This window comes from Buteo buteo, chromosome 9, assembly GCF_964188355.1.
Source record: "Buteo buteo chromosome 9, bButBut1.hap1.1, whole genome shotgun sequence".
In the NCBI taxonomy this organism is placed as follows: Eukaryota; Metazoa; Chordata; class Aves; order Accipitriformes; family Accipitridae; genus Buteo; species Buteo buteo.
The window spans coordinates 46,327,308-46,341,618 of NC_134179.1; the positions used below are offsets into that span (position 1 = coordinate 46,327,308).

The following is a 14,311-nucleotide window of genomic DNA, read 5'->3' on the forward strand; positions in this document are numbered from 1 at the left end:
GAAGATGCGCCCCGGGGTGCGGCTGCTCTGCTGCCTGCTCCTTCCTCTGCTCCAGCGGGGTAAGGGCAGCCTGGACCTGCAGCTGCCGAGGCTGCTGCTGTGCGGTGCGGAACGGGGGGGGCAGCCGGGGGGGGCTGCATGGAGGCACTAGGGGGTCAGGCACAGGGTCTGGCCAGGCAACGAGTCCCCACAGGGTCCCTGGCCTGTTTCTCCCCTCCCTCCCAACGTGTCCATGCTGGGTGGCAGCTCCCCTGGCCCCTCCCGGTCTCCTCTCGGAGGATGCTCTGGGCAGGGTTTGCCACGCACTTCCCTGCCCACGGGGTCAGTGTTTGCTCAGAAGCTGCCCTGCCCTGGTTGCAAAGGCTGAGGCAGAGCCAGGACCCTCCTGCTCCCCTTCCCTCCCCTTGGCCCGGTCACCTCTGCTGTGCTCAGCTTGGCCGGGGAGGAGGAGGGATCTCCAGTGTGCTGTGACCACCCTGGCTTGTGCCCCACAGCCAGCTGGGCACTGAGGCTGTCCCTGGCTGTGGAGCCCTGGTACCCCATGTGTCCTTGCTGCAGGGCGTGGGGACGCTGAGTACGGGGACCTCGAGGATGAAGGTAAGACCCTGGTGCCATTGTCCAAGTGTGGCTCTGGTCCCGGCTGCAGCAGCTTCGCCATGGCCGTGGGCTCTGCTGCTGGTGGAGAGGGTATCTGCACCCCTGGGGGACGGGGCCCTGCCCTTACGTGGCCCCACGGGTCCTGCCAGCACCAATAGCACCGTCTGTCCTTCCAGGTCACTACCTGTACCTGGATGAGGATGGTGAGTAGAGCTGCCATCCTGGCTGTCCTCCCCATCCACCCACAGATCTCAGTGGGCCCCGTGTGGTCTGTGCTGGGGCTTACAAGAGCCCAGGTCCCAGCTTGGCTGAGCCCATGGGGCCCCTGCGGCCACAGGCAGCCCCAGCGTGGAGACCCCCAAGGTCATGTGTTGAACTCCCACATGGCAAGCGGGGTGCCTGGCCCATGCTAGGGAGAGCTGGGAGTGTTCCCCAGGGATGACCCCAAACAGCCCCCCTGAAACCAGGCTCGGGGGGGAGAGCTAGGGGTGGGGTGGCATCCCAGGGTCTGGCCGGTGCTCTGCAGGACCACTGGAGGTGCTGGGGGGGCCAGGCCGCTGCCAGGACACCTACCAGGACTGGATCTCCCTCTACTGCTGGGCCCCCTTCCATGCTGCCCTCATGGCCACCCCCGAGGGCAGCCGCTGCTGCTGGGACCAGATCAGCAGGTGGGTCGGCATCAGCCCCAGCGGTGCCAGATGCATGCTCGGAGCGGGGCCTTTGTGGGGCCACCGTGGTGCATGTGTCCCTGTCCCAGCAGGCCGGCCTCATGCCATCCCCTCCACAGCACCTACAGCGAGCTCTCCAGCTGCACCCAGCTGTTAGCCCAGCTGCTCTCCTGCCCCTGGCCCAGCGCCGTCCTCGACGCCTTCTTCCTGCAGGTCCACGCCGAATACTTCACCAACTGCACCGGGGCCGGGCCCCCCAGGCTGGGAGGGCTGCCCCCCAGGATGGCTGTGGCTGTGGCCGTGGGGCTCAGCTGCCTCGTGCCCCTTGCAGCCGCCCTGACGCTCACCAGAGCCCGGAAAGGGGCTCAAACCCCAGCGGGCAGCTGCCCAGCCCCTGCCTGCCTCTGTGCCTGCGAGGGGCTGGCAACAGCCCCCTTCCCTCCCAGCCCTGGGAACTAATGAGCAGGACGAGTGGGCCAAGGGTGAGGGGGACAGGGCAGAGCGGGGACAGGGCAGAGCAGGTAGAGGAGTCTGGGCATCCCTGGGGATGGAGCGGGTCCCGTGGCACCGGGGGAGGCTGGGCCCGGGGCTCCGGATGCCTGCATCTGCCCCAGGGCAGGGAACTTTGGGAGAAGGGTCCCAGGTGCTGCTGGGGTCCTGACCCTGCATGGGCCAAGCCCCTTCCTTGGCACCCCCGGGTGGGGGCTGGCAGGGAGCACCGGGGATGCCAGGCTGGGGGGCGGTGGGAGCCCCAGGTCTTGGCTGGCAGCCACTGTCTCATCCCTGCCTGTCCTGTCCCTGCCCGTTCCCTCTGGACGCCCCAGGAGGGGGGCGGCCATCCCAGGCCCAGGGCTGTGCTGAGATCATTGGGTGTCTCCCTGGCAGAGGCTGCTGCCGCCCGGCTGGAGGCTCCAGGGGCTCCAACCCTTCTGCCCCCAGGGCGCTATGGCCTGATGGTTTCCAGATGCGGTCACTCGCCCGCAAAAGGTCCCACAGTGCCCTGGAGCGGTGGCTGCCGCTGCCTGGGGAGGGTCGGGCGGTTCTGCCAGGACGTTTGCCGGGGAGCGCGAAGCCCAGCGAGATCATCTTTCTGCAGTAGGGAGGCTCCCTCCGAGCTGCACTTCATCATGCTCCGATTCATGCTCTGCGCGTCCCGCGGGCGGGCTGTTAAAGGGGCAGCTTTGGGCTCATGCTCTGCCCTGGGCCAGAGGTGAAATGAGCTCAACCAGCCTCAGCCTGGTCCTCAGGTGGGAATGCTGCAGACCCACGGGGCTGGGCTCGTCCTCGGTGGCGCTGCTCTGCAGGGGGATGCAGGCCCCGCAGGCGGGAGCCGCGCCAGGACCGAGGGGCTCCAGCAGAGCCCGGCAGGCACCGGGCTGGGCGGTGCGGGAGGAAGCCGTCGGGGCGGAGGACTGGCAACGTCAGCCAAGTCTCTGCCCTCTCCCCATCTCCCCGCCTGCGTCGGCCTCGCACCCGTGGGCAGGTCGCACCACCGCCCTTCCCTTCCCGGCTGCAGGCAGGGGCCAGGGGGCTGCTCTGGCGATGCCCGCCATGGGGCAGGTGGCCCGGTGAGCCAGAAGCTGTGGTGATGGGACCGTGGGTCCCCCTGCCGCCCCAGCGCCCGGGCAGCAGCGCCTGTCCGAGGACATTACGCTTCCCCGTCCACTCCCCCCCGGCTGTCGGGCTGCCTGCCCTCCACGCAGGAGACGAGGGATTTCACAACCCAGCCCAGACAGGATTAAAGAGAAATACACAAGTAAACAAATAGCGGCCTCGTAAAACTGGACGTGCTGCGCGGGGAGCGGAGCCTCTGGGCTGCTGGGTGAGGCACGGGCTGCCCGGGTGCCGGGGCGCGGGAGCGATGCCCACGGGGGCCGGCACCGCGCCGCATGGCGGCGGGGTCCTGCCGGGAGAGCCGCTTTAAAGCAGAGCTGAGCAATCTCATTTTTCACACGTCTCCTGTAGTCAAACTGCCCCTGTCAGAGGAAAGGAGTTGCTTCCTGTTATTTCCATTGAAATACTTGTCCCGGTCGTTAGCCGGCAGGCTTTTGCAGGATGGCACCGTGCGCGCAGACGGGCTCCGGCCGCCTCTCCCGAGGGCTCCTGCTGCTCTGGGGTAAGTGCGCGGGGGGCGGCCCCGGGGCCACCGGCGGCGGGAGGCTCTGCGCCTCGCACCACCCCGCACGCAGCCGCCCTCCCGCGCGTGGGGCCCGGGGCCGGGGTCTTGGCTCAGCCCGACCCACCGCCCACCCCGGTACGGGGCCAGCCGGGCAGAGCTGAGGGTGGCCGTCGTCTGTGTGGCTGGGGGCCGGTGGCAGGCGGGCAGCGGGCGCTGCGGGGCGTCCCCCACCACGCTCGACCCCAATCTTTTTGCAAATGACCCACAAGAGAGTGGCTGGGGAGCCCTGCGAAGCCCCGGGCCGGGAGCCATGGCACCACACGTGCCCGTGCGGAGAGGGGCTGGACGGGGCCGTCGGGGACAGAGACCGGGACAGGGCGGGCTGCCCTCGCTGCAGCCACCGTGCCAGCCTGGGAGCACCCCGCGGCCAGTGCCCGGCCGTGTCGGAGCTCCCCACGAGCGCCCCAGGCAGAGCCCACCGGTGCGGTTCACCACATGACCGGCATCGCTGCCCCACGCCGTGGGCCCTCAGCTGAGGGTAGAAGATGGACAGGGCGGTTTTGTCGGGCCGTGGGGCTCCAGTGGGCCAGGCGGGACGTGCCCCACGGCCATGGTGGGCTGTGCTGGGTGTGGGGCGGATGGCAGGCGGAGGGGCTCTCTGGCAGTGCTGAGTTGTGGCCAGCGCTTCCTCTTCCTGCCCCAGCCCCGTCCGGCTGCAATGCAGCTGCCTGGAGCGACGGGGCGGCCCCCGCGCTGGCTCCCCATGGGTGGGGAGCACTGCTCACCCCTATGCTGTGGCCCACGGCCCAGGGCCCAGAGGCCCTAGACAGCCCCTCCGAGCTGTTGGGCAGCTGCCCGCAGCCTGGCCCCATCCCCACAGCTCCTGCCTGTAAGGGGGCTGAACACCCTGGTCCCAGGTGCGTGCTGGGCTCCGGACAGCACACTTCCCTGTGCCCTGACCACCGGCTCCAGCAGCCCCCGAGGGACACCCGAAACCAGTTCCCCCCTGCAGACCCAGCCTCTGTCGGGGCAGCTCCCGTGCATGGAGCCCTGCCAGTGCCCGTCCCACACTGACCCTGTCCCCTCCCCTCCGCAGCGTTCCTGGGGACTGGGCTCTGCCACACAGGCACCGAGGTGGAGGGCTTTGGCCAGGATGCCAGGACAAGCCCACCCGTGGCCGTGTTCAACTGGACAGCCCAGCTTGTTGGTGAGTGCCAGGGCTTGGTGAGGGCTGGGCAGCACTGTGGGGCCAATGGTGCCCTAGCCGGGGCCGGCTCTGCACCGCAGGGTGACCCCCTCTTTCCCCTGGCCCTGTGATCTCTGTCCATCCCCAAAATAGCCAGCCTGTGCCACGGAGCCCTCCCTGGCGCTGGCCACAGTGGGGGCAGCCAGCAGCAGCCTGCCCTCCTGCCATGCTCCCGGGCATCGCCCCGGGGCTGCTGCGGGATGCAGCCCCACACCGTGCCCATGTCTTCCGTGCTGGCCTGGGCACAAGTCCGGCTGCCGGGTGTCACCTGCCAGCAGCCATGGGCAGGGATGGACTCTAGTGGGGGTGAGCTGCCCACACTCAGCGCCTTTCCCCTGCAGAAGAGACGTACACCAACATCACGCAGAAGTGCTGGGAGTTCTTTGTCGACCTGATGAAGAACGTGACAGTGTCGGAGCTGTGCGAGTGGAAAGTCATCAGCAGGTACAGGGCGGTGGGATGGCCGGAGAGCCCTCCTGGGTAGCACTGCAAGGGTGCGGGGGGGGCAAGGGGCTCTGACCAGCTCTGGGGATGTCCCTGGCTGGGGAAGCCACACATGGGGACCCTTTAGTGGGGGAATGATCTGTGGCCGCTCTGTCCCCAGGTCCACATGAGTGGAGCGGCTCCCGAGGCAGCGGAAAGTGTTCGGTTGGGGCAGAGCCCCCGGGCCATGCCGACGAGCCACCAGCTCCTGGCCTGAGGGACCCAGGGCCACCTTCCCCTCCAGCAGCTCCTACCTGCGCAGGGCTGGCTGGCGCAGGCAGTGGAGCGCAGGGCAAGCCCCGGGCAGTCCGGAGGGGTGCTGCTGGGCCAGGGCAGGGGGCTCGGGGGCACCTGGGGGGGGGTCTGTGCCTCTGGTGTCCCGCAGCCACCCCGTGCCCCCGCACGTCCCCGTTCTCTCCCAGCACCCCATGGCTCTCTTCCCAGGCCCTATAGCTTCCTGCAGACCTGCCTGGAGACCTGGGCCGACCACCTGCACTACGGCTACCCCAACGCGCTGGCAGAGCGGTACATCTTCCAGAGCCACCACCACTACTTCCACAACTGCACCCTGGAGCACCAGGTCTACTTCGACCCGCCCGAGGACGTGCTGCTGGCCATGATCATCGCCCCCATCTGCCTCATCCCCTTCTTGGTCACCCTGGTCATCTGGCGCAGCAAGGACGGCAAAGCCCAGCCCTAGCGCTGATGCCCGGGCACCCGCGGCCGCCCCCCTCTGCTGCCTGCGGCGGGCAGAAAGCGGGCAGCGGTGGCCCTGCAGGTCCTCCGCCCGGGCGCTGCCCCACGCTTCCCGCCTTCCCTCCCCTCCCCGCCCCGGGCTGCGGGGCCACCGGTCGCTTCAGCAGCCCCGGGGGGGGTCCCGGGGTTACCGGCACACGCTGCCGGGGTGGCCGGTTCTCGCTGTGCCGCCGGCGGCGCCTCCCTCCCCCGTCCCCCGCTCCACCGCCGGCCCCGCGGCTGGGGATTAAACGCTTCTTCCCCCACGCGTGGCGCTGGTTCTTCCGCCGCTCGTTCCCGCCGCGGCCCCCCGGGCTCGCTCCTGCCGCCAGCACCGACCCGGCACGGCCTCGCCGGCAGCTTCTCGCCGCGGGGCGGCAGCGGGCAGCGCTGGGCGCGGACGGAGCCCGCACCCCTCCGCGGGGAACGCGACAGGCGGGGCACCGGGCACCGGGCACCGGGCACCGGGCAGGGGCCGGGCCGCCGCCGCCGCCGCCGCCATGGAGGGGCGGGACTCCGGGGGGGGGGGGCGGGGCTCCGGGGGCGGGGCTCGGCTCCGGGGGCGGGGCTCAGTGGGGGCGGAGCCTCGCGGGGAGGGCGGGGCACCGCGCAGCGGGCCGGAAGCGGGGCGGGGCGGACCGGAAGGCGGCAGCGGCGGCGGTTCCGGTGGCGGCGATGAGCTTCGCGTGGCCCTGGCAGTACAGCTTCCCGCCGTTCTTCACGTGAGCGCGGGCTGGGGCCGGGGCTGGGGCCGGGGCCGGGGCAGTGGGGCTGGGGTGGGGCGGGGGGACTGGGAGGTGCGGGACCTGGGGGGGGGGCGGGCCTAGCCGCGGCTGGCGTTAGGCCGGGCCGGCAGCGCCGGGTGCCCCCGCGGAGCCGCCCGGTCCCGGCCTCGGCCCGGCCGCTGAGCGGAGCCCCGCAGGCTGCAGCCCAACGGGGAGACGCGGCAGAAGCAGCTCTCGGCCTGGTGCGCGCTGGCGCTCGCCTACAGCCAGCGGCACCGGCTGCCCGCCATGACGGTGCGGGAGGCCCAGGACAGCCCGCTCTTCGCTAACCGCCGCCTGCAGCGTATCCTTTGGGGGCCCGGTGCCCCCCCGTGCCCCCGCCTGCCGCCCCCTCCCCTCCCCTCCCTGCCTCCCGCGGTCGGTGAGCGTCTCCTTAACCCCCGCCCAGGGAAGCTCCCGCTGGAGTCCATCCAGGTGGTGCTGGAGGAGCTCCGCAAGAACGGTGGGTGTCATGCGTCCGTCCGTCCCACCTGCGGCCGGTGCCCGACCCGTAGTTAGTGAGGCAGGAAGGGTGGCAGCTGCTGGGCAGGCCCTGTCGTGCTGCCGGGAGCTGGACCCGGGGCTTGCCCAGCTGCCGTGGACCATGGCTCTGCCTGAGCAGGGTCCCGGGACCCTCCCTGCCCACCACGGTCCCCCGGCATCACCCATGCGTGGGAGACGGACCTTGCCTTTCCAGGGTGGATGAAGTTGTGGGAGGAAGATGGGGCTCGAAGGAGAAATTAATTTCTGTACAGGTAGAGATAGGGAGTTGGCGCGAGCAGTCATGGGGCAGGGAGAGGCAGGTACCTGAAGCTACCTGTGGGCGTAATGTCCAGCATGTGTTGTGAAATCTGCGGGTTTGATCGTTACTGTAGACTTGTCCTCTGATTAAATACCTTTTCTCTGTTGATTTTAGGGAACCTGGAATGGTTAGATAAGAACAAAACCAGTTTTCTGATCATGTGGAGGAGACCAGAAGAATGGGGAAAGCTCATCTATCAGTGGGTGAGAACGTAGAAGCTGTCTCACCCCACAGACCAGGCTTTCTGTGCCCGGGAGGACAGGTGGTATTGGCTGCGATTTGTGAAAAAGACCACTGTGATATTTTTCTCTTGCTTCTTCACTGCTTTTGCCTTTCTTCTTCCATTTCTCTCTGTGGCAGAGAAGTGTAGAGATGTTAACAGCTTTTTACTTGCTGTAGGATGCAGTTTGAGCAGTGGATGCAGTCATCTGCTCCCGCTGCAGTTGGCTGTTCTGTAGTGAGGACAGAGCAGCGTTGCCTTCGTTTGGCACAAGTCCTTATTGTGAAACACGTGGGCAGAAAGAGCAGAAGGGCAGGGAAAAGAACTGTGTTAGTTTCCTTAGGTGTCATTTCTTGACTCTCCAGTGCCCCTAGAGCATTTCCAGGGTATTTTTCCTCATCGAGTGCTATCCGCATTCCATTTCATTTGCGCCGAGATGTACGAGAAGATCTTGCCAAGGACGTTAAATCACATGGACAAGATTTGCTATATTGCTTTTATGTTTCCAGGTGTCAAAGAACGGCTTGACTAACTCCGTATTCACGCTGTACGAATTAGCCAGTGGAGATGATACAGAGAATGAAGGTAATGTTGTGTGTAATGTTCTGGCACAGGTTTTCAGAGCACACTTGATTTGAGTGCATAAACAGTTGATTGTCAGATTATAGTTTTGTAGATTAAATGTTTTAAAATTGCTTATGCAAGTTCACACTGGTCGCCACTGGCAAACGCCACTCTGAAGGCTTTTTTACCGCTTTGCAGGAACATCTCCCTTTGTTATCACTGTTTGCTTTTTAAACCTTCCCCCCACCCCACAAGCCTCCATAGTGCCTGGCTCTTTATCTGGCGTGAGGTGCAGGGTGTTTTGGTTTTGTGCCTAGCTTCTGCTCTGCCTTTGAGACTGCTGTGACTCATTCCCTTCTGTCTGTTGACCTTCAGGCTTTGTTCCTGATACAGCAATGTAGTGATGAGTCTGTCAGTGTAGCCGTGACTCTGGATTTGTCGTAGTGTTACGGCGCTGGAGTCTGAAAGGTGCTCTTCAGAGCCCTCTGCTTCGCTGCCAGCAGTCCCTGGACTTTGTAAGCCTGTTTGTTTCCTGATGTGATTTTTTTTTTTTTTCCTGTTGATGGGGATCTCTGTCCTTCCCTAGAGTTCCATGGCTTAGATGAGACTATGCTGCTCCGTGCCCTGCAAGCCTTGCAACAAGAGCACAAGGCTGAAATTATCACGCTGGATGATGGCCGAGGCGTCAAGTTCTTCTGATAAGAGCCCCCTCCACTCTTCCCTGGCTGCTGAAGCAGTTCTCGCTGTGAAGGTTTGTTCTCCTGGCCTGGTTTCAAGCTGTGACTGCAAGCAGCTGCATACTCGGGATTTCTTGGGGCAAGGAGAATCTGCAAAGCCTTCCAAAGACGTGACTTCTTAGAAGTATTCAGAGATCCTCTGTCTTTTCTCCCTGTTGATTGTGTTTGAGAGGCTAAAGCTGCTCTAGGCAGTTCTGAGAGGGACCACCCAGAAGTTAAATAATGGGACTGCTCCTGTTGCTGATCCCTGTTCCTGTGAAGGCCACGGAGCGGTCTCTTCAGCTGGCTGGTCGAGCTTGGCCTCGAAGGGCAACTCTTTCCCTCCTGCCAACCATATGCTTGGGCTCTGCAGTCCCCGCTGTGTTGCCACGTGGGGTGAAAGCGAGCACAAGGAGCTTGCTGTCGCTGCTGTGTTGTAGAAGACCTCAACGGCAGAATGATATGTGCTTGCTGCAAAGCAGGCTGTGCAGCAGGGTGGGAGTGGATGCCAAGGAACTAATTTGAAGTAATTAAAATGAGATGTATTTATAGAGCAGCCTGGGTGTTTTCGTCTATCTTTATTTTTCCATCAGAAACAAAACAGAGCAACGTACCAGATTCTTGCCCTTCAGCCACGTTTCCTTACTGCACCAGATGAACATAGCAGTGTGCTGTGGGGAGGGTAGGCCTGCCAAGCCACCCCACCCACCCCAGTGGGAAGCAGGCAGCACAAGTGCTTTTTTCCACATGCCAGAGCTACAGACCATGTGGGCCCTTGCTGCCTGTCTTCAGGGCAACATTTACTTTCATTTTCCACGTGCAGTCCACTGAAAGCTAATGGGTTTGTTGCAGAGGTGGTGGGGTAAGTGCCATGCAACGGTGGCTGGTAGAAGGTATGACTAATTTTTTAGATTCTCAGTGCTGATAACAAAGTACCCAGCTGGTCAGAAAACACGACCCAGGTACAGTCTTTGACCCAGTAAATCCTTAATCGTTGACCAGGGGAAGCTGGACAGCTGTGCTGGGGAAGGATCATGCTCGCCTTTCCCATTCTTTGCCTGAGTTTTCAGTGCTTGTTGCACGCAGAGGTGGGGTGCTGCGCTGGAGCGACCTTTGATCAGACCCAGTGTGGTCGTTCTCGGGATCTGGTGGAGCAGACGGTGCTTGCTTCCTGGCATGCTTTAGCCGTCTGTCCCCAGCCAGTGCTGAACAGCTTGTCCTGCCTGCCCTGCCCTTGGAGGATGACTTGGCACTGGTTCAGCTGCAGTGCTGCTGACAGCCATTGTCGATAGTAGGTAATTTTCAGTGTAGATGGGATGCTGGAGTCCAGGTTGAGTTTGTGTGGCTGTGAAACTTAAAAATGTACCTTTTGTAGCAGGAGCCTGTTGACCTGAACTCAGTGGGATGTGCTGGCTTGATCTGGGCATGTCACTCTGGAGCTGTGGCTGGAGGCTGGTGCCCAGGGTTCCTCTCTGTGCCGGTGACAGCAGTGCTGTGGAGGGATTCCCATGTGCCAGGACTCCTCTGCTGGAGAATGGCACTTGCAGCACTCCTGCCGAGTCACTGACACGCTGGGCTACTGTAGTCTCCAACACTTTCTGGAGACCATCATCCCTGTGAGCGTTGAGATGACTTACCTGAGCGAATGTGATGGTGCAGCCTGCAGTGAGCATACCTACCCCTGGTTCTACAGCAGTCTGGGGGCAGCCCAGGCTGGCTTCATGTGCCCTACTCTCAGGTGCCTGTTCTGACAGCCTAGGCTCAGTCCTCACCTGAGCCATGAGGTTTGAGGGCAGTGGATGGATGTGGCAGCCCTTGGGGACGGACATGCTGGGGATGCAAAGACCTGGTTTGGTACCACCATGCACTGACTTGCTGGGGAATGTCTGATGGTGGCTGAGCAAGCCCAGCTCCCCACAGCCGCTGCCAGCCACATTTGCAGAAGCAGAGGCTGTGCTATGCCATGTGCTGGCAGCCCCACAGCGCGTCCTGGCAGAGGCAGCACATGTGTCCCCACAACTGTCACAGGCTCTGCTCAAACCAGGGCTCACTGGTTGGATGGGGGTCCTCCCTCTGTGTTTGCAGCCAGGAGAGTCTCTGTGTAGGAATTGTCTGCTACCGGTGTCTGCTCTGGGCTTGTTTTGATGTCCAAGATCTGCCTCTTCCTCCCTCTTCATGCCACGCACATTGACTCCTTCCCTCTCTGGTTGCTGCGCCCTCCCCTCTTGCTGCTTTTGTACCCCTGCAGTGAGCCGTGTTTCTATGCTGGCTGTTCTGTGCCTGATGGCATCTGCGTTTGATCCCAAATAATGAGCTTTTAGCAGCTGGGCCCGGGATGTTTGCATTTCTTGCTCTCCATATGTGTGATGCCAACCTCTCAGCATTGTGTTCTGAGGTACATGTGCTGTATGTAACCTGACTGTCCTTGAGTGAGTCTGTGTTCTTAATTAAATTTGCTCCCTTCTAAGGAAATGGCTGATGTGACATTAGATAAGCCTAAACCACCCTTTTTCTTTCCAAGGCACTCCTGGCAGCAATTCACTGCTCTTTTTCAGCTTCCTATTTAGTTGCTTACTTAGTGAGAGGAGGAGGAAGAGTATGTCCCCCCCTTCAGAATGGATATGGTGTAAAATTCCTTTTTCTGCACCCTCTCAGCCAGTTATGAAAGGTTGCATCCAGCCGTGCCTGTGTGGTCCTTGTGGGACCGACTCCCTGTGCCGGGCACTACGGCAGCGCGGTGGCAGCAGCAGCTGTCTGCCAGCGATTGCCCCAGAGCTGTGGGATGGGTCCTGGGGCTGGAAGACCTGCTGCCGGTGGTGCTGCCACCCTGGAGGGAGCAGATGCTCCCTGGCTGTTCCTTCTGCGTGGGGAATGGTGGCAATTTGTAGCTCTTGGTGATGTAAGCTCCTGTCAGCAGGTAAAACAGAGCCTTTTAACTGTCCTCTGAAACTGGCTTCCTTATCTTTATTCAGTGCTTCATGATGTTTGATGATGTAATCATGGGATTGGGACACCAGAGCCATCCCAGAGATGCTGCATGAGGCTGCTCTGGTGCAGAAGCCCTCGGGTGCTGGGTAGAGATGGAGGAGACATAATCAGACTGCTCAGAGGGAGAGAGCGTGGCAGCCTCCAGCCATGACATTCCCATGAACCGGAGCAGTCACGCCTCTTCCTGATGCTTCAGGCACAGCGCGAGAGCTGCAGGCGCTCCCAGGGCAAAGTGAGGGGCAGGGGAGGCCTGTGTTCATGCAGGAGTATGGCTGAAGCCCGTCTGGGCAGCTCCCTCGCCTGCCGCTTCTCTGCCTCCACCGTGCTGCCTGTGGCAGGGGACCCCTGCCCCATCGCTGCAGTGGGGCCAATCGCTCCTCACACGGGTTTGGCGTTAACAGAGTTTAAAATCCAAACCCAAACCTCTCTACGCTCCCAGGTGTACCAGCACAGGCACGGCTCAGGCTCCGGCGCTTTCAAGCCTGGCCACGCAGCCCTGCCGAGGGGCTTGCCGGAGATGGTGGCATTTCCATGATGGGGGGGGTGGCGCAGGCCCCTGCCTCCGGCCCATGGCCGCTCTGAGGTAGTTGCCATGTCTGGCCACGGTGATTAGGCCTCTCTGGCCAGGGTGAGGCAGAGTTTGGGGGGCTGGTTCTGAGATAAGGTGCTATCAGGCTGATGCACACTTGGATCCTGCTGGTCAGGGAAGGAAAAACGCCAAGAGGGGTTTTATTTAATGTGACTGGTTAGGAGCAAGAGTTGTTTCAGTTTGATAAATTTATATGTTGGGATAAACTTGCAGGTGGGTTACATCTGTAACTCTGGGCTAAGGAAATCCTCCAAAGTTATCTGCCTGGGGTTAAAGCCACAACTGAGGTTTGGGTGACATCTCCTCCTCCCTGAACTCATGTGCGTTAGGGCAAGGAGGGACATGGCAGGAGGGAGGCTGGGAGCTCTATGGGCACAGGGTGCTGAAACCAACTATGAAACAAGCCCTGGGTCGCTGCAGAGCCCTCCTCTGCACTGACTCTTCCCAAGATGGGCACCCCATGCCTCGCAGCCCGAGCTGTGCATCCCCCATCTGCGGGGGACACCTGCATTCGGACCCATCCTGGCCCCTCCGTGATCCTGCCCTGAACTCTGGGATCAGAATGGACAATTCCTGGCAGGGCTTGCTGCAGCAAGGAGCTGAGCAGGACTTTGTTTCATGATCTAATCCTGAGGAGAGCGATTAGAGTCCCCTGTTCTCTTTCTAGCAGCCAAATGCAAGTGAGAAATAGTTTACGTTGCCTGATTGCAGCGGCTCCTCAAAGCGGAGGACTGGTGCTGGCACCCGGAGCCCAGAAATGTCACCCTGATAACGGCTGGGGAGCTGTGGGCACCATCAGAGTGCTTACTATGAGCAGCTGATTGCCGAGCAGGAACCTTCTGATTTCGGGCCAAGTTGGCTCTGGCTTGGTGTCCCGGGCCAGGTCAGGAGGGGATCTGTACCCCTGCCCGAGCTGCCTTCCCCCCTGCCAAGCTCACGGTGTGGGATGGCATTTGGGGGGGTGGCTGGGGAACTTCTCAGGCCATTCACCAGGGATGTGTGGGAGGGCAGCAGTGGGAGTGAACTTCAGCCCTAATTTCCTTTCCTGTCTGCAGGGGCCTCACCAGGACCGGGACACTCCTCTGCTCCTCTGGGATCTTCTGAGGCATCTCATTTCATGATGAAAACACTTGATTAGGTGACGTGAGCCTACCAGAGCCTCAGCCGAGATCCCTGCCTGGCTCCGTGTCTCTCTGAAGAGCTGGGGCTCCCTGCCAGCCTGGGCCGTGTCCCGGTGCCTGGGCAGTGCAGGGCCCCTGGCAGGGACCCCCGGGTGGGGGTGGCTGCAGAGCCAACCCTCAGGGGCTCGGGCAGCATTTCGGCTGGCCATGGCCGGGAGCCATGCCGCTGCTCGAAGCTGCACCGGTTCATTCTCCCTGCCCAGCTCGGGGCTGGCCACCCTTGGGCTCCTGTCGTGGACGTGCCAGGTCTGTCCTGTGGCCACCCTGCTCCATGCTGTGCGGAGGGAGCAAGGAGCTGGGACTGGTTTTCTGTCTTTGGGCTCCCCAGGCTGGGGACAGCTGAGCTGGACATGCTTGGAGCACATGCCTGTCGTGGGGCGGTGGGAGCTCCCACCCCACCTGGCACTCTTTCTCCCCGAGGACAAATCTGCTGTCCTGTTTAATTTAGGAAGCCATCAGCGTGTGCTGGCCGGTGCTGGGATCGATCCTCCAGCAGGCCCCACTGCTGCCTGAGCTGCCAGATTTGCCTCTGGTTCGGCAGCTGCAGAACAAGATGTGGCGCAGCCTGTCCTGTGGATCAGGCTGGGGATTTTCAGCTGGGAAGGACTGAAATCTCCATCTCTGCTGGAAGCTGTAGTC

At 62.5% G+C, this 14,311-nt stretch overlaps 2 protein-coding genes across 4 annotated transcripts; both read left to right on the forward strand.

Annotated features, from left to right (window-relative positions):
- The first annotated feature begins 2,947 nt into the window (after nt 1-2,947).
- Nucleotides 2,948-6,307, forward strand: RAMP2 (receptor activity modifying protein 2). Of its 2 annotated transcripts, XM_075036616.1 has the most exons (5): nt 2,948-3,087; nt 3,231-3,381; nt 4,481-4,591; nt 4,972-5,074; nt 5,558-6,307. In XM_075036616.1, exons 2-5 carry the CDS (start codon nt 3,321-3,323, stop codon nt 5,811-5,813), a joined length of 531 nt encoding a protein of 176 aa, XP_074892717.1. In that variant the 5' UTR covers nt 2,948-3,087; nt 3,231-3,320; the 3' UTR covers nt 5,814-6,307. The 2 variants fall into 2 exon arrangements, with proteins under 2 accessions (XP_074892717.1, XP_074892715.1); XM_075036614.1 differs by having other exon boundaries at nt 3,084-3,381.
- A 134-nt stretch (nt 6,308-6,441) lies between these two features.
- VPS25 (vacuolar protein sorting 25 homolog) lies at nt 6,442-9,470 on the forward strand. 2 transcript variants are annotated; one of them, XM_075036618.1, is made up of 6 exons: nt 6,442-6,570; nt 6,771-6,916; nt 7,022-7,075; nt 7,529-7,617; nt 8,144-8,219; nt 8,785-9,470. In XM_075036618.1, exons 1-6 carry the CDS (start codon nt 6,524-6,526, stop codon nt 8,895-8,897), a joined length of 525 nt encoding a protein of 174 aa, XP_074892719.1. In that variant the 5' UTR covers nt 6,442-6,523; the 3' UTR covers nt 8,898-9,470. The 2 variants fall into 2 exon arrangements, with proteins under 2 accessions (XP_074892719.1, XP_074892718.1); XM_075036617.1 differs by having other exon boundaries at nt 6,771-7,075.
- The last annotated feature ends 4,841 nt before the right edge of the window (nt 9,471-14,311 follow it).